Here is a 19,898-nt window from a genome sequence, read left to right as displayed (position 1 = left end):
TCTAAGTAGCTTTTAAATGTAATCCATTTATATAGAACAGTTAGAAGCTGACTGGGAATATGAACGAATGTTCACTAAAGTCAGTTTTCATTGGGCTGAATCAAAGCTGAGTTTCTCCTTAGAACGACAGGGCTCCAGAAGAGAGCAGAGTAAGCTATTGGATTATTGCTTTAAAGAGAAAAAAAAAGAGAAATTTTAAAAGTTCCTTCTTTGCTTGATGAGAGATGCAATCCAGGTCACAGACCTTGGGTGGTTGTGAGTTTTCCTGTTTGCACACCTTCTCTGTGCCTGGGAGAGGGCTGGGGTATAGCCCGAGGGAACTTGTTTTCACCTGACAAAGCAAAGGCAAGAAAAAAATGGTATTCTCTTTTTTTAAAATTTTGTGGAGGCAGAATAAACCCGTGTAAAGATCATGCCTTTTTGAACCCAGGTAGATCAGAGTTCAAATCCGCATTTTCTCACTTCATAGCTGTGTAACCATGGACAAATTACATCAAGTTACATTTTTGAGTCCAGTTTCCCACCAGTAAATGCAGATGAAAATACAGACCTAGCTGGCGTGTTCTAAGGATTAGAGGCAATCCCTGGACGGCCCCATGCCGGACCCCATGGAAGGCTCTTCATAGCAGGGCTGGCTATTAGCAGGAGCAGCTGGCATGGGGCACTGCGCATCCGGCCGCTGGGCTTGTACCTTCAAGGTAAAGGGAACTGCTCTAACGCAACTCGGACGGGTTTCACCAGAGTAGCAAATACCAGGCGCCACCGCACCTAAGGTGGGGCTCAAGGGCATAGAGTTTCTGGTTTTCAATGATAAAAACAAGCAGACAAACATGCAGCCCTGTAGCCCGTAAACATTCAGGAAAGTCGGCTTCAAACCCTACCCCTCCTGGGTGAGAAACCCTTAAGTGGCAGTTTGCTGCCCTCTGCTGTCCATCTGGAAAACTCCTGGATGCTTCTGGCAGTGCTGCCAGCCTCCAAATCCCAAGGAGCTTGGATGTCCAGGACTTACCCAACCCCTCCAAAAGGTGCACCCCAAGAGGGAGGGCGGGTAGTACCAGGAAAGGTTACATAATCTGAGGGGTCCAGTGAAATATGCAAGTCACCTTGTTAGAAAATTAAGAATTTCAAGACTGGGACAACGGAGTCTTAAACCAGGCAATGGGCACTTTGGAGGACGGGGCCCTGTGCAACTCCATGTGTGACACACATACAACTGGCGCACCTCATTATTACCTGCTCCTGATGGTAAACTTCTGGATCCATGTCTTAGTCTTCATAGTTCCCAGAGGAACTGAAATTTAGTAGAACATGTCTGGGGAGAGGAGGTGGGGAAAGGGCCTTCCCTAATAAGCCAGACTCGGAATAGGTGTGGGGTAAGTTTCTCTTGGCTAGAATGTAGTTGTAGCACAAATCTAACCTCATTCTGCTTACTGCTGGAGTGTGAGGAAGCCAAACAAACAAACAAAGAAACCAAAAAAAAAGAAAAACCTGTCCTGGACTTGGGAACCAACTGACTCAGGAATTAGACAGATGAAGATTCAAACATCAACCTGATTACAGAACAGCTTATCTTGGAGGACAGAGCATGCCTATAACTAAGAGTATGCTGAAATTCACTGTCCAATTCCACCAGGAGATATCCACCCAATTGAGAATGGGAACCAATTGCTGTCATCCACCAACCAGATAATTTAGTATATGTACCTCCATGGGTGAAGGTAAGGAGTAAGGCAAGATGCCAAGAGTAGTTAGAAGAAAATCTCTCTCCATGGAAACCAGAGCAGTGGGGACAAAGTGCTCCCCCAACCTGTATGAGTCAGGGACTAACTAGGAAAATAGACACCACTTCAAGTATTGGGTTGGCCAAAAGGTTTGTTCGGTTTTTTCCGTAAGATGGCTCTAGTAGCACTTAGTTGTCTTTAACTTCATTCGAAACAATTTTGTCAGACTGTATGTGACAGCTGTCATATCAGCGTGCATTTTAAAAAAAGACATCAAAATTGGTGAATTTTTGTGTAGCCATTTTAATATTGAAGATGGAAGAAAAAAAGCAACATTTTCAGCTTTTTATTTCAAGAAAGGTAAAAATGCAACTAAAACGCACAAAAAGATTTGTGCATTGTATGGAAAAGGTGCTGTGACTGATCAAACGTATCAAAAGAGGTTTGCGAAGTTTCGTGCTGGAGATTTCTCGCTAGACAATGCTCCACGGTCAGGTAGACCAGTTGAAGTTGACAGTGATCAAATCAAGACATTAATTGAGAACAGTCAACATTATACCACTTGGAAGATAGCCAACATACTCAAAATATCCAAGTCAAGCGTTGAAAATCACTTGCACCAGCTTGGTTATGTTCATTGCTTTGATGTTTGGGTTCCACATAAGTTAACCAAAAAAAAACCTCTTGACCATATTTCCGCATGCAATTCTCTACTTAAACATAATGAAAACGTCCTGTTTTAAAAACAAATTGTGAAGGGCGATGAAAAGTGGATACTGTACAATAATGTGGAATGGAAGAGATCGTGGGGCAAGCGAAACGAACCACCACCAACCACACCAAAGGCCGGTCTTCATCCAAAGAAGGTGATGTGGTGTATATGGTGGAGTTGGAAGGGAGTCCTCTATTATGAGCTACTTCCAGAAAACCAAACGATTAATTCCAACAAGTACTGCTCCCAGTTAGACCCACTGAAAGCAGCTCTCGAGGAAAAGCATCCGGAATTTGTCAACAGAAAACGCATAATCTTCCATCAGGATAACGGAAGACTGCATATTTCTTTGATGCGCAGGCGAAAACTGTCACAGCGTGGCTGGGACGTTCTGATTCAACTGCCGTATTCACCAGACATTGCACCTTCAGATTTCCATTTATTTCGGTCTTTACAAATTCTCTTAATAGAAAAAATTTCAATTTCCTGGAAGACTGTAAAAGGCACCTGGAACACTTCTTTGCTCAAAAAAAAAAAAAAAAAAGTTTTGGGAAGATGGAATTATGAAGTTGCCTGAAAAACGGCAGAAGGTAGTGGAACAAAAAGGTGAATACGTTGTTCAATAAAGTTCTTGGTGAAAATGAAAAATGTGTCTTTTATTTTTACTTAAAAACCGAAGGCACCTTTTGGCCCACCCAATATTTACAACAAAGGGAATATGATGCGGGAGATTGGTGGTGAGGGTACTGAAAAGCTGAACTCCAAGATGAGCAGGAATAGAAAGTCACTCTAGCTTTTAGGATAAAATAGTGAAGGGGTAAGGTGATGGTCCTAGATCCCCAGATCAGATCACTAGGAGAAGCTGGAACCCTTGGGGGTCCCTCGAGTAGGAGCTGGAGCCATGAAGGAAATATAGCCTCTGCTGCTGGAGGCGCCCCCTGGAACGGAAAGGGGGGGCAATGCGCCAGCTTCTCCCTTCTATCAGGACCTTGCATTGGCCATGCTCTGCTGACAGGCACCTGGCAGAGGTTCCTGGAGAAGACAACCAACAAGGTTGCATTTCAGAGGAGGTAAAAGGCAAGGAGTGGATCTGAGCGCAGACAGGCCTGGGGCAGAGACGCCCTTGATGGTTACAACCTCAGATGAGTGCCTGTTGCCTACTGGATACAATGTAAATTCTGTCCCATGAAATGAAAGGTCTTTCCCAAGCCAGACACTCATAAACCACATTTCCTGCTACTGCCTTGTCCTTGTTCTGTCACTTACTTCCTAATTCTAGGCTCTCAGTCTTGCTTCCTCTTCCTGGAACATCCATTGCCCACACCATCCCCTTCTCTCTTCTCATTTCTCCTCGACCTGCATCCTTCTCTTCAGCCCCAAGCTTCTCCTTTTTCTTCCCCTTCTTTCCTATTTCATTCCTTTCCTTTCCCATCCCTATCATCCCCCTCTCCGTCTTTCTTTCCTGCCTATTAATGAGCAGATTGAAGTCCAGGTCTTTATGTATATTAGTTGTTATTGTTTTCTAGTAACTATTCCTTAAAAATCAATTATTAAAACATATTGTAACCACTGACCCCCCACCCTCACCTCCACACCTGGGAAGCCCCAAACCTAGATGTAACTGATTAAAACCAGCCCAAACTTTCTTTACCAAGCCACTAGATGTCATATTGATTTCACAGCAGAGTTGGGAAGCCCTTGCAAGCGCTCAAAACCTGCAAAGAAAGAAGCATCTTCATACTTTACTTGCCCCGAAGATATCACAGCCAGACTTCTGCTTACAGTAGTAACTGAATAAGATTTTACTAGTTGGGGACTTCCGTGGCGGTCCAGTGGTTAAGACTCCGCACTTCCAATGCAGGGGGGGCGGGTTCAATCCCTGGTCGGGGAACTAAGATCCCACAGGGCGCGGAGCCTGACCAAAAGAAAAAAAAGATTTTACTGGATGGACGTATACAAAATGGAAGCATTGAAAGTGCCGGGGAGTAAAAAGAAGCAGGTGGATTTGGGTGGGAAGTCCATGTATGGAGAGAGAAGTGATAGGAAGTGAGCTCCCTATTTCTGCTGTTTTGTGTCCAAGGGGCCAAGCACAGGGAGTGTTGTGCAAGCCAGTGGTGGTGCTGGTGGAAAAGCAGCCATCTTTTTGGCCCATGAGAAAAGAAGATCGAGTACAGGGCAACTACAGCTGCCGAAAGGAGGGGACGGATTCCTGGAAGGGAAGGGCCAGAGAAGGGGTCCCCAAATTCTATCTGTTCATATCTCTGGCTGGCTCCTGGACCACACAGACACAAAACAGACACAAAGCATCTCAGCTAAAGGGAAGAGTCTGAAAGAGTCTTAACCCACTGATCTGATGTGTCATTTCTGTCATGTTTTATATAACCTTGGGTCTTTTTCCGATCTCCCTATTCTATTCCATCGGTTAGTTTGTCTAATTGTGCATTATTACCACACAGACTTATTTACTAGGGCTTTATAATAAATATTGATATCTTGGTAGGATTAGTCCCCTATATCAGCCACAGAAATCACACATATTCCTGAACAGGGAAAATGTAGTATAAAGAATTGTTAACTAGTAGAAAGTGGTTTACTAAAAGGGGTAAAAGAAGACTCAAAGGAGTACAGGAGTAGCAAGTGCAAAAAGGCATCAACTACCTCTAGGCTAAAAAAGTGTGAAAAAGGGTGAAAAATGGAATACTACTCAGCCATAAAAAAGAATGAAATAATGTCAATTGCAGCAACATGGATGGACCTAGAGATTATCATACTAAGTGAAGGAAGTCAGAAAGAGAAAGACAAATATCATAAGACATCATTTACATGTGGAATCCAAAATATGACACAAATGAACCTATGAAACAGAAACAGACTCACATAGATGTAAACTATTATATATAGAATGGATAAACAATGAGGTCCTACTGCATAGCACAGGGAACTATATTCAATATCCTGTGATAAACCATAATGGAAAAGAATATGAAAGAATGTGCATATATGTATATATATATATATGTATAACTGAATCACTCTGCTATACAGCAGAAATTGACACAACATTGTAAATCGACTATACTTCAATAAAATAAATTAAAAAAAGAAAAAGAGTAGACAATGAAGGAACTAGGGACTTAGGAGAATTCCACGCCCTTCCAACCAAAGGTTGAGAACACGCAGCCTGCCAGTAGCAAAGAAACTTAACAGGGGCATGGGCCAGAGCTGGTCTGTAGAAATTGTCCACCATGGCCATAGGCCGTAGCTGGGATGAAGATAAGTCTGTAGCAACTGCCTACTTGGTGGAGAGACAGTTGCCAGAAGGCACAGTTGGAGCCGCTCCACAAGGTCTGTGGGGCTTCTGTGCAGAGTAATAGTAACGGAGGACTGATCCCCAGAAGGGAAATGCCTTCCTGTCGCCATTGCCTTGCAGATATCCCAAATATCAAAAGGAATGCTTTCATTGTTAGCTTATTGATTTATTTTGTAGATACCCGTTATCAGTTCAGAGTGTTTTCTCCTAGTTCTAATTTAAGAAGTTTAAAAAAAATCATGAATGGACATTGTGTGTTTTCAGATGCATCTATCTTCCTCTATTCAGATGATCTATGATTTTGCTCCTTTCATCTATTAATGTGAATCACATGGGTTGATTTTCTATTGTAAACCAACCTTGCATTCCTGGGATGAACCCCATTGTGTCATCATGCATTATGCTTTATATACATTGCTATCCTCAAATTAATATTTTAATTTTATGCTCATGAGTGAGATTAACCTATAATTTTCCTTTTTCGTACTGTCCTTGTTGGTATGCTAGCCATATAGTAAGTTGGGGAGTATATTTAGAAACAAACTTTATGTACCTTCTCAGATACCCTTGACTGCCTCCTCTTTCCCTGCCTTGACTTGCAACTCATACATGTTGGAATTTCCCTCCACTTTCAGACTTTAATGAGACGCAGCATTACAAGACATGGGATCTGAATTCCTGAACAGCTGTTATGAGGTGGATAATGCAACCCAGTGGGACAGTCAATCATCCCTGTGGCAAGAACATTGACCAATGAGAACTGAGAGATGGGAGGTTACCTGATAGCTAGATTACTCCCTTTTCTTTCTCCCATTGGTTACTCCACAACATTGTTTCTTCCTGGAAACCTTACCAGAAAAGTCCACATGCCAAAAGTTTCACATGCTGAGTGACCTGATAGGTCTCTTTCAACTCACTGTGAAGTGGCAGCCAAGACAGTAATGCATCACATCATATTTCATAGGATTCCCCTTGTTTTACTTCCATTTTTCTCTCATTTTTTCCCTGAGATTACATTTCCCAAATGAAGTACAGTATGTGTTAGTATCTTAGTCCTTGCCTCAGGCTCTGCTTTCTAGAAGACCTAAGCTAAGGTCAGAATTATACCCTTTGTTCTATGCACTGCAGTTATTTTCTGTAAGATTGCAGAACCTTATTCCCTTAAAGTTTGATAGACCTCACTAGTAAACCATGTAGGCCTGAGTTTTTGTGTGGAAATATTGGGAACTACTGTTTCATTATCTTTAACGGTTGTTAAGACTACTCTATTCAGGTTCCTACTTCTTTGTGAAGCAACTTTCATAAGTTACAGTTTTCTAAGAATTTATCCTTTGTATCTATACTTACAAATTCATTGGCATAAAGCTTATAACAGTATATTTTAATTATCTATTATACTTTTATTAATATCTGTAGGATCTGTAGTGATAACTGTATTTTCATTCCTGTTACCTTTTGTTTATTTAGTTGGTTGGTTTGGTTCTCTCTCCCTTTTATCAGTCTTGTTAGGGTTTATAGATTTTATTTGTATTTCTGAAAAACCAATTTTTGACTTTGTTGATCTTCTCTATTGTGTTCATTTTCTATTTCTAATTCCCAAATATATGGGAGCTTTTCCAAAGATCCTTTTAAAATTGATTCTACCTTAATTGCTTTGAGGTCAGAGAATATTGTGCAGTTTTGCAGCAATCCTTTGGAATATATTGACACTTGCTTAATTTGCAAGTGTACGGTTTTCATACCATTCCATGTGACTGAAAAAATATGAATGACAATTTTGGGACAGAGTACACAATTAGTACTTCGATTTTTCTACATATTTCCTGGAACTTGTCTGCTTGTTCCATCAACTACTGAAAGCATTGCATGGTTTTGTATTTTTGTATTTTTCCTTGCAGTTCTCTCACTTAAGAGTGTTAAGGTAGTTTTATTAAGAGCATACCGATTTACAATTATTTCATCTTCGTGGCGAATTTAACCTTTCATCACGTGAAGTGACATCTTTATTAAGACTCCCAAATAAACTGTTCACCCTCAAGTCTTTTTTCAGGGTCTGCTTCTGGGGGAACCTAAACTAAGACAGTTGGTCCACTGGAATGTTGTAGCAGCACAATAACTAAGACTGTCACCTGTCGTAAACTGGCACTGGGTCCACAAGGAAAGGGATGCACTACCTTATGCAATCTCTAGCATGCTAGAGAGATTGGGGTGGTGTTAATTATGATTGGTTGGTGGTATTAATAGGTTAGTTGTTGCTAAGTGCAATTGGTGCACAGAAGGAAGAAAATGTCAGGCTCAACTCAGGGCATGGTGTAAAAGATCTCCCTGGCAGCATTTAAAGAAATCCTTAGCTCATGCAGTTGAAGGGCAGACTGTGCTAGAAATCAAGCCAGAAATCACAAACAAAGCTGAATTTAGAGCTCTCACAAGTCTCCTGTCAGGCCCTAATAGATAAGGAGTGGGATACTGAAACATGGAGTGGGAACATCTGGGTGGAAACACTGAGAGCTCTGAACCTCAGATTTCTCTGAAACTTCTAGGCTAGCCGTCCACCCCTCTGCCTGGAGACCATGTTAAGGCCCCATTTCAAACAGATGCCCCACAAGATGAAGTGCTTGCCTCCCGCAATCTGCCCCACCTCATCTCATTGCTGCTAGTAATTGCTTCTAGCAGCCTGAGGGTTTGCGAGTTACAACCACCTAGATAAATTTGACATATGGGGCATTAAACAGAACAAAAGTGTCTTCAAAGGCAATTAAAAACACTCTGAGGCTTCACCAGCTAACACAACACTGTGCTTTTTGAATTGGACTTGTTCAGGTGCTTACCAATGACTTAACAACAGGAGCTAATTTGGCTTTCAGTACGTGGTAGCTATGATTAAGGGTTCTCTGTCAGTAGTAAGGCAGGAAGAAATGATCGGGGTTCCCAGTGAAGTTTCTTGTTCCCCGATATTACAAGAAGCCTTATTCACCCTCCCCTGTGTGCCTTCAATCCCTTTCCTCAGTGATATTAGGTCACCTAGCACGTCACTCTCTTTGCTGAACTCAAGTTGACTGGAACTGCAGGCACTAGTAAAGGATGTTTTTGATGTGTTAAACACCTTGTTTTAGAGGAGGTGGAGGGCTAAAGTGCCACACAGCCAGCAGCAGAGCCAGGACTGCAAGGCAGGAGGTTTTTCCACCTCTAAATTCTTACTACTTATTAGCTTTTATGATCTTAACAAGGACTTAACTTCTCTGGGCTTCAATTTCCTTATTGGAAAATCGGAAATGATTCCTTTACTCAAGAGGATGTGGGTTAAAGGAAACTGTGACTGTGAAGGTACCTGGCATATTAACAGGGCCTCAGCAAAATGCCCCCCAGTTCCCCTCCCTCTGCCCCGAGCAGCTCACTAGACAACGGCCTTCCTCTTCAACTGTAGCTCGCTAAAAATATGCCTCTTCAAAGGAACTGGAAGCTAATTTTTTCTCTGTTCCCCCTCCCACAGTGCCTCTTGGGATTTGAGGCAGGCTGTACCTCAGATTTCAAAGAAATGGGGAGAAGCAAGACCTTCTAAGGTCTAGTTCAAACGGAAGGATCCCAGGGTACATTGGGTCCTGCTGTCAGAAGCCTAAGGTCATTGTTGCTTAAGAAAGCCCCTCGGCCCCCAGATTTCTCCTCCCCAGCCTTGAGCTGTTTCCACGGAGTCTCAGTGAGCCAAAATGCAGAGGCCAAGAGTCAAGGCATCAGAGCCAGGGTGACCTATTGAAGACTCTACCACTCACCAGTCACAACTCTGGACGACCTGCCCTTTCTGAGCATCGGTTGGGGGGTAATAATATTACTGTCATCAGGACTGTTGTTGAGAATCACACGTCGTACCAGCACACTGGCCCAGTGCCCAGCAGGCAGTAAACTTAGTGACTCCAAGGCTTTGTTGTGCATGTGTGTGCTGCACACTCCTGAGGACAGGGCGGGGTTACAGCATGCACCGTGCAGGCACTAACTTCTACCCCTGGTTCCTGGCATGCACCCAGCAAGGCGGGTTAACAATTTTAACGACACACTAAAGAGAGACAGGCAGACAGGCAGGCAGACTAACTGACCTGTGGATGTTTTTAAGAAACCCTGCTAAAGGGAACTATACTCAATATTTTGTAATAACCTATAAGGGAAAAGAATATGAAAAAATAGATATATATGTATGTATAACTGAATCACCTTGCTGTACACCTGAAGCTAACACAACATTGTAAATCAACTATACTTCTATTTTAAAAAAAACAAAGGAAGAAAGAAAGAAAGAAAGAAAGAAAGAAACCCTGCTAGACATTAACATGTCATGTTCGGATGACTGAGCTTGGCAGACACCATCAAAAGGATCATGGCTTCAACCTCCTTTACTCTGTCCTTCATATATTCACCCACAACACATAAAGCATCTTTCATTTTCAACAACATACACTTTTGCAGATAAAAAAGGTGACCCACACTTTCATTTTCTTTATTTTTCATTGATACCGTATGAATACAAAGTTTCTAGAAAGCTACAAAATGTCTACCACTTTATCAAGAAGGCATCAAAATGTGTCACTTTGCAAAGACATGAAAACACCTGCAGGAACTGACACAAAAATAGCATTTTTAGAGTGATGAAATAATTGCACTTAACTGTCATGGATATTACAGTTATCACACATATGTACCGCGAAAGCTAGAATACATTTTTTTTTTTTACAAAGCACTTTATAAAAAAATTCTCTGCACACAAACCCTATAATTTTCATATAACTATCATACTAAAGATAAATTCACTTTAAAGCCAACACTTAGAACATTTTTAAACAAAAAGGTACCAGTACCTAAACACAGACGTTAACAAATACAAGAATACTGTACTGCCAAGAGGTTTAACCAAATGCCTTTTCAAAGTTTCTGCAAACAGGTTATGAAAACGTATGTGAGAATTTGCTCCCATCCCCCCATCTCTCCAATCTACCCAAGAGGAACCTTCTGCCTAAAGGCAGGCTCCCCAGCCCACTCCCAGCAGCAGTACAATATCAAAGGAACCACTGACCAGATGAAACGCTTACGTCACAAGCCCATTTCATACACGTGACACAAAGACACAGACTGTGAGAATCCCATTAAGTCATTTAGAATGTGAACAAACACACGTGGCAAAAACCGATTTACATAAAATTTAAGCATATTAAAGAATTAAAGGCTATTCAGGTTTCTTTTTTAAATGTTACAAAACTTTTTTTTGTCATTTTTTTAGGCACATTGTTTTTGTTTTTACTTTTTTTTTTTTGTTTCCTTATCTGCAGTCATGAGCCTATTGAAAAAGGCCTACAGAAGTGACTCTTTCAAGGAGGTAACAGGGAGATGGTTTTTTTTTTTTTTAGAGAAGTGCAGTTAATATCTAATTTACACAGTGAAACTAATCACGGAAAATGACTGATGCAAAAAAGAGAAGGAAGGAAGGAAGGAGGGAGGGACCGAGGGAAGGAGAGGGGGAGAGGGAGGGAGAAAACCAGAGACTGGTTTCCAATTGATTTACACTTAGATTCTGTCAGCCTCTCTCAGAAAAAGCGGAAGGGGAAACAATTTCATAATGGAAGGCAGACAAAAGAGAGCCAACATGATAGAGGTGGAATCTCCTGGAATCTGACCCCATTTCACGATGAACGAGAGGGAACATAAATGCTATTTCAAATGCTAAAATGATGGAGTGGGGCATATAACAGATTCAATGCAAATTCACAGAGAATAAAACAAGTTTACGGCTTAGGAAGTAGAACAATAGAGACAAATATTTCGTCTTATTTAATGGTGCATGACTTCAGTGAAACTATCCTTTGCAATGCAATTTTAAACACAAAACCTTCATTCTTAACGATATAAGTAATGAGTTAATGAGAGAAAACTATTGCCAAAGAAAGCACAGTAACAGTTGAAAAGGGAAGCAGGAAAACAAACAATTGATTAATTTCTTCCAAGTTGTGGCATAGTCCTGACATGACAGGGAGGGGCTGAATTCAAGCAGCTAACTATAACTTGTGTTGAGCAATTTTCCTTTTCATTTAATTTTTTTGTTTTCTTGTAGAAATTTCTATGAATACTCACAACTTGGTGTGGATAGAAATCACTCCTGAAATTTCAGACAGCCCAAAGAGGGTATTCTTAAAGACACCAGGTAGAGACAGACGGACCATTCAGAGGCTAACTTTCAAAGATGTCTAATGTCACTGTAAAGTCTATATTGGTAAAGAAAAGTCTTTTTTGTCCTGGCTTTTGTTTGGCTCGTGTTTTTGCCTTCTCATCCTTTTCACTCCTCTTCCTCCCCTCTATCAATTTTCCCAATTTACACAAGGTTTTGATAAAAGCCAACACGGACTCTAAAGAGTTGCCCTTTGGAGGGCTGGAACATTCTTCGAGAATTCCGAATTGTGAGTGGTGCTCTTTGGAAGTTTCTCATAGCACATTCAGACAACACTCAGAGTCAACATTTTCGCCCTAAGAAGAACACTTCAATTGTAATGACCCTAACCCATTTTTTGTTCTGCACTGTCATCTCAGTTTGAGGCTTCCAACTTTCAAAACGGTATCACTGCGTAAACCAGAAGTGCGCGCTGTCATCTGAGTGGAAAGGCAGGCCTCCACAGACTGGACATGAGCATAAGGAGAAGGACAAGTCTGTCCACCGGCCGAGAGTCTGCGGTTTGTGTGCAAGTTCCCTCAGGCGGACGCAGGGCTGGGTGACGGGCGGAGATGGCGCACAAACACACCAGTTCCTGGGGGCCCTCCTGCCGCCGTGCGCCCCGGGGGCATGGGTGGGAGGGGCTCCCCCACGGCAGACAGACAGCGCAGCAGGCAGGGTCCGTGTCGTGCTCTTGCGAATGGAGGCCTGTGGCTGGTTACTATCCCAGTAAACCAAAGGCATTACGGTGATCTCAGAATATTTTTGGTCTCTCTACAAATTATCGTGATTATGGCAGCACTTTTCTAAGCTGGAATCTCAAACCAAAGGCACTTTCATGCTAGAGTGCAGAAGATTCACAAATAGCTAAGTATTTGGTCATGAATTTAAAAGGCAACATTAAAAGTATACAATTTGCTTTTCATAGTAAACTACGAAGTTGCAAAACCTTCCATTTTGGTATAGACATTTGACAGTGTGGTCAATGAACTGACTTCTGTTCATTTCAGATTTCAGACCAAGAAGTCAGTTTCCTATAGAACTGGAGAAAAATGGGCTTACAAAACAAAAATGAAAACAATGCTTGCTTGCTCTATTTTAAATACCGTGCCGATCAGTAAAGGGACATTGAGAAATGGTGTGAGAAAAGGCTGGCGGCACGACTAAGTATCACTAAGGCACTGCTTACTGAACGCTTTGGCAGCTCTGAATTGAAAACTTCCTACAAAAGTTAACAGTAGTAAGAGAAATGCTTCCAGCTTACAAAAGGGCTCACAGTTCCGAGGCAGCCTTCTGCACTGCAAACCCTACACGCAACATCGCAAAGATTTAAGGCTTTTCAGAAATGACATGTGCAGGGTTTTGCCACAGAAACATCAACAGAAAGAAAGAAGCAATGCAGACGTATCCTCTTAATGTCACAGGTGTGAACACCAACACAAAATTGGTTCTACCCTTTGTTAGGACAGGTGTAGTGTACCAGAGCATAGACAAAATCATACAAGTTATCGGTACCTGGTTTGAAAAGTTGACTGTCATCTTGTGTGATTTAAATAACTTACGTTTGTACAAAAACAAACTGCAAAAGCCACTAGAGTACTGAGACCTAAAGAAGACTTGGGTTTGTAACACCAAGTTCTGGGCACGGGGGCTGTTTTTTGGCCGGTCCGAGCGTGGGACTTTGCTGCTGGGATGCTTTGTGCAGAGAAATTTGACTCAGAGCCTGTGGCAGGTGAACTGTCCTCAGGGTAAGGAAAAGGCTCATCAGCTTTCCTATCTGCTCGCGGGGGCCTCCCAGACAAGACACTCCAGGGAGAGAAGCACCACCACCAGGAGATGCAGCTGCTCTGGCAGAGGAAGGGGGTCCTAACCTCCCTCTCTCTTCCGCCCTGAGCACCAGAGAGGAACGACCCCTGCCAAGAGGCCGGGGATTAAGTGGCAGGAGTCCCAGAGCCTTACCCTTAATCTGTCACTGACCAGCTGGGTGACTCTGGGCAAGTCATCTCCCCTCTGGGCCTCAACTTTCTCATCTACAAAATGGAGGTCACAGGCATACCTCGTTTTATTGTGCTTCACAGATAGCGCAGTTTTTAAAAATTGAAGGTTTGTGGCCACCCTGCGTCAAACGAGTCTACCAGCGTCATTTTTCCAATAACATTTGCTCACTTCACGTCTCTGTGTCACATTTTGGTAATTCTCGCAATAATTAATAATTGAATCATAATTCAACTTTTTTATTATTTTCATATTTTTTATGGTGACCTTCAAGTTTCTATTGTAATTGTTCCGGCATGTTTTAGCAATATTTTTAAATTAAGGTATGTGCACTGATTTTTTTTGACATAATACTATTGCACACTTAATAGACTACAATATAGCGTAAACATAACTTTTATATGCACTGCGTGACTCGCTTTACTGTGATATTTGCTTTCTTGTGGTGCTCTGGAACTGAGCCCGCACTAGCTCTGAGGTATGCCTGAAGACTGTGCTTTCCTAAAGCTCAATAAAGAAAAATTCGATCAGCCCTCTTCCAAAATGAATCCCTCTCTCCACCATCCTTAAAGATGAAATGCTCCAGAGGTTTCTGTAAATTCTACAAAAAAGCAATGAGTGCAAGGCTAAAAGTAGAAGACCAGAGGAAATTTATTGAAATGATTAAAGGTTTGATAATGAGAACTATAACCTTATGAGAAATAATAAAAATGGGTGGGATTTTTTTTAACCTGATAAAATAAGCAATGAAGAGCAAATTAAAAATGCTCTTTAAATAGGTGTGAGTTGATTATAGGGATGATGGTGGCCAGCTGTCCCCAACTTTCCCAGGGAGGAAGGAAAGAATACTTGTAGCAGAGACATTCTGTTGTGAAATAGAAGTTCTGAAACAGGAAGAAACATGGACACAATATCATTTGAGTAATATTCCTACCTGTCTCTTGATGGCCTGAAACAAAGCTCCCAGGAGAGAAGCTTTCTCAGGGTAAAATGGAAGGAGAAAGAAAATCTCAAATATGGCATTTGTGACCTGTCAGATGCAGGGCAGTGGTTCTCAACCAGGGGCAATTCTGTGCCCCAGGGCGCATTTGGCAATGTCTGGAGACGTTCTGGGTTGTGACAACTGGGGAAAGGTGTATCTAGTGGGCAGAGGCTAGGGACGCTGCTAAACCTCCTACGATGCACAGGACAGCCCTGCACCCCAGAGAATTATCTGGTCCAAATGTCAACAGTGTCGAGAAAGGGTTGAGAAACCCTGGTCTAGGGTAGCTTGGACGTTCTGGGATTCTAGGATATGTTTTGAAAAAGCCCCAACTTTATTTAGGTCTCTTGCTAAGATGAAAATGAATACCAAGAGACCAAAGCCCAGTTCTTCAGCTTCTCCCTATTTAGGCTGTGGAAAGTGGCCTCCAAACTCTCCAGTGAAAGCACAAGATGTCCCTGAATCGATCCTGGTAGTGGAGGGTCAACCAGGAGATAGAGCACCCAGAAAAGAGCAGTGAGGACAGAGCTTTGGAAAGGCTTCTTTATGGTACAGAAAGCTTTACGAAGGGAGGAGACTCTGCCATAAAGGGTGAAAGACCAAAAACAGACTTGGATTCGATGTTATAACACAAATCTAATCCCAGGGTCTAATTTGGGAGTGACAGAGAAAGGGCTAAGAGGTTGGACCAGTGGTTAAGACAGGGAGAATATCTGCCCTGGAGAAATCTTTAGAAGAACAAGACAAGAAGTAAACTTCTTTTAAGAGCAGAAAGCAATCCTCAAGTTCATCCATGTAAACCCGCAAACTCAACTACAAAGGCATTCGGAGGAAGAGGACAAGCATCAGAGGGCCCAGCCTAACTCTGTGAGTTCAGCAGACCAGCGTACACCCTTCTCTGCAGCCAAAAGAACTACCCTCTAGCTGGTGTTCTTGGGTCTCGATCTATTTGCGCTTTGAAAAAAGTAAATCCTCAGAGCCCTCCTGGCAGCACCGAAGAGCCCCATTCCTGGGAGAAAACGTGAACCAAATACCTCTTGCCCTGAAGTTCTGGGATGGTGTGGCTTTTAGCCACGTAAGATCATTTGCGCCCCTTGGTCCTGAGAGACTGGGGGTAACACCTTGAGTAGAGACACAGGGGATGGGAGCAAAAGAAGCATCCCTAAGAAGGGTGACCGAGAGAAGTCATAAATATGATGACCAAGGAAGAAGCTTAATGCTTGGGCCGAAGACCAGATAGAAGGGTGGGCCACTAGGGCAATTCTTCAAAGGTCCACTTGGAATCAGGGAACAAACTGTAGTCTCTTTATGGAGGGAAGATACACACCATGCTACTGGCTTATGTAAGGGATGTGCGTTCCAAAAGGGGAAAGTTCTGCGCTTTCTCCTTTGGTCTTCCCAGTGACCAGAGTCATGGGTTTGGGAGAGGTCAGGCTTGGTTCTTCTGTTTGCCCCGAGTCAGCCACACCCTCATGACCACCAGATACTAACCAATATATAAGCAGGGTCAGAGCAGGTGGTGGGACAGGGAAGGGGGTGGGTAGGTTATTTGAATGTGACAGAACAAAGTTTTTATTTTCTGGCTTGACGTAAAAGTCTTGACATGTTTCACAACTTACAGAACATTTTATGTTCTAATAGTGTTAACCTATTCCTGACAATTATAAAAAATGTCACTTTAATCCAGGAAGTTGGGGAGTATGCCCTGTCCCCTTCGCAATGAAGCACTTACGGAAATAACCCAAGACATGTGGCCACATCAAACCAACTGTGCCTGGACAATGCTTTGGAATATTTGGGTTGGAAAGTTGAATTCCTCCTAGGAAGAAAACCTCCCAAATGTGCCTATTTGGAAAGGGCAGAGATAGATAGCTGAGCCTCTTCAACCTCAGTCAAATAAGTATTGTGACTTATTGAGAGATGTCAAGGAAATGGGTGTCCTTAGCGAATACACCTAGATCTACGGACACAGATTGAGAAATACACACATATCAGCACCTAGAAAACTGAGTGACACTGAATAGATGTTCAATAAATATGTGTTGAATAACTATATATGTATATGTGTATATATGTACACACAAACACACACGTACACATATAGTTACAGCAGGTTAATATGCATATTGGATCACCAGAAATAATTTACCCACAGGCTGGTGAGCACGCTTGTGATTTTCTGGGGAGCAGAGATCCTAAAACTGATGAGCCTTTTATGAGTTTGGTTGATGAAATTTCTCCCAGCCACAGGGTTTCTATAATTTGCAGCTCACAGTGCAGTATTCATGCCAATTTTAAATTTTTGTTATTAAATTTCAGTGGTTCAAATATTTACTCATCTTAATAAAAAATTTGGTTGTCCATATAAAATATAACTGCACACACAAGACTATAAACATTGTAAGTTTAGATTTTCAGTATTTATCTACTTATTGCAAAAAGAGCCATCTTTTCTTTTTCATTAAATAATCATCACATTAGTACAATACAATTTTATATTTTTTAAATATACTATATATGTTAAGGATAAGGGGTGAAGTTTTCTTCCTCTGTAATAGCTGTTTCAAGAGTTTAATGGATTAGGAGATTAGTTTTAACCTTGAGGAAAAAAGTACAAATTTGTCTCATTAGGATATTTCTACCAAGCATTTCTTAAGGCTATATTTTAACATTTGGTTTCAAAAAGAAGGAAAAGTTTCATTTAAAAAATAATTTAGTGAATTACATTCTTTCATAACTTCCACCCTAATTTGTTACAAAGATAAGTCTAAAGATTCTTAGTTTTGTGTACTAATTTACATTTATATTTAAAGATTAATTTTACTTGTATCTTAAAACAAGAATTTTATGTTGGAAAAAAAAAAAACCACTAAATACATTTGTATAAAGGCTGTAAATGTCCAATGGTAAATGCTCTGTCTTAATTTTTTTTTCTACCACAACGAGAAACAGGTCTCTGCAGACAGAGACTTGGGTTCTTAAGGTTCACCTTTCTGAGGAATTGTGGGCTGTGGATCTGAATAACACACAGAAACAACTCGATTTCTCTTTTTACAACTGTACCAGAACTTCACAGCTACAATGAGTATGAACACATGAAAAAATGACTTCACTCAAACAGGATTTAGAAAAGTTGGGGTGACCTCAGGGCCAGGGCAGCACCCCTGCGTGGTGAGGTTTACAGTCAGTCGTTCAATAATGGAGAGAGTGTGTGTGTGTGTGCACATATGTGTGTGTGTATATACAGATATCTATATATATAAATAACCACGGTTAGTCCTTTACAAGCCTGTAAATATGATGCTGTGCTCCATGTTCACTATTTGAAACTTCAAATACACAGGCCATGCACAGGAGAGTTTCTTGTGTATCCCTGTTTGTTACCACCTGTTTTAATAAAAAAAAAAGTATAAATGGAAAAGAATATGAAAAAGAATGTACAATATATATAGGTATAACTGAATCACTTTGCTGTACAGCAGAAATTAACACATTGTAAATCAACTCTATGTCAATAAAATATTTTTTAAAGTATATATATACATATATATCTATATCAAACACCACATGAATGAAAACATATTCCATCTGTGTCATGATGACTACGATTTACTTGGAGAGGAATATGGAGTCCAATGTTCAAAAAGTGGATTGTTAAGAGATTTGCCCAGCCTCCCTCCGCCCCCTCCAGCACAAACTCAGGATATTACAGGTCCAACTTAAATCCTATTTAAGCTTAGTTACCATATGTAAGAAAGACCTTACAGATTGGGTCTCAGAGAGCCTAAGAAGACACCACAAGAATTAGTGTGGGGTTTTTGTTTTGTTTTGTTTTGGGGGGTGTGTGCAATTTTTTTTTACAACACAGAGAATTTTCTATAATTCTGTCCCATGAGACAGTCACTTATCCTAGGGACTGTCTCCTATCTTATTCCGAAACCTCTACTAAATTTCGTTTCACGTTAGCCAATGGGAGACATAAGCTCTGTGAGTGCCTTGCTCACCACTGTATTAACATGCAGTGCCTGGACTCAGTGAAATATATGCTGAGTAAAAGAACAGTCACACAGCTCAAACCCATGTTGTTCAAGGGTCCACTGTATTCGCTGAATGGATGGAAATTCACAGAATAATAGCCACCATCTGTTCAGTGCTTACTATGCACCTCCTCAGTATTAAATGCTTTACAGAAAGTATCTCATATAATATTACAACAACTCTAGGAGCAGGTGCGATATCACTCCCTCTTTGACAAGGGAGGATGCTTGGGGTTAATTTGTTTAAGGTTATACTAATGTCAACGAAAAACCCAGATCTTCTGAATCTGAAGTCCTTTTTCTTACCCGTTATGCCATGCTGCTCTAGATAAATGCATCGATACAGTGATGAATCATCTACTTTTTTTTTTTTTCTGGGTAACAAAGTTTTTTTTCAATACTGGTACCCACCTGCTTTTCTAGTCTCACTCCCTGCCACTTCCTTTGCAGATCAAATACTCCAAGTATGCAAGTCTTCCAGCCCTGAAATCTTTCTCTCCCTCATCCCTATATCCAAACAAATGCCGTGTCCTGCTGCTTTTACCTCCTGAATAGTTCTTGAATCCATCTCCCCTTTCCCCTGCCACAGTCCAAGGCACCAGCAAAGCTGACCTGGACCCCTCCACCAGCGGCCACCCTTGCCGGGCACCAGTCTCACCTGCGCACAGTAGTCACAGTAACCTTGAAAGAAATATGAATCTGACAACAACACACTCCTGCTTAAAAGCTGAATGGCCTCTTTTAAACTTTAGGATGAAGAGAAAACCTGTTCTCATCCTACAAGGATGAGAGTGAGCGGCCCATTCTGGCCGGTCCTACCCAGCCAGCCACACTGCTCTGTTTCCAGTCCTCCTCCTACCACATTCCCACCTGCCTGCAGTATTCTTCCCTTCCCTCTCTGCCTCTCTATCCATCTGGAGACACCTCTCAATTGTTCCTTCCTCAGGGAAGCCTTCC

General features: G+C 41.6%; 1 protein-coding gene across 10 annotated transcripts in view; it reads right to left on the bottom strand.

Annotated features, from left to right (window-relative positions):
* Nucleotides 1-10,208: 10,208 nt before the first annotated feature.
* TEAD1 (TEA domain transcription factor 1) overlaps nucleotides 10,209-19,898 on the bottom strand; it is a 264,283-nt gene continuing 254,593 nt past the window's right edge. For all 10 annotated transcript variants that reach the window (XM_068554725.1, XM_068554722.1, XM_068554723.1 and 7 more), the window contains one exon: nucleotides 10,209-18,291. In XM_068554725.1, coding sequence (XP_068410826.1) covers nucleotides 18,178-18,291 — 114 coding nt within the window. In that variant the 3' untranslated portion in view covers nucleotides 10,209-18,177. The remainder of the gene's footprint in view (nucleotides 18,292-19,898) is intronic.

This window comes from Eschrichtius robustus, chromosome 11 (genome assembly GCF_028021215.1).
Source record: "Eschrichtius robustus isolate mEscRob2 chromosome 11, mEscRob2.pri, whole genome shotgun sequence".
In the NCBI taxonomy this organism is placed as follows: Eukaryota; Metazoa; Chordata; class Mammalia; order Artiodactyla; family Eschrichtiidae; genus Eschrichtius; species Eschrichtius robustus.
This window is presented reverse-complemented; position numbering and strand designations above follow the sequence as displayed.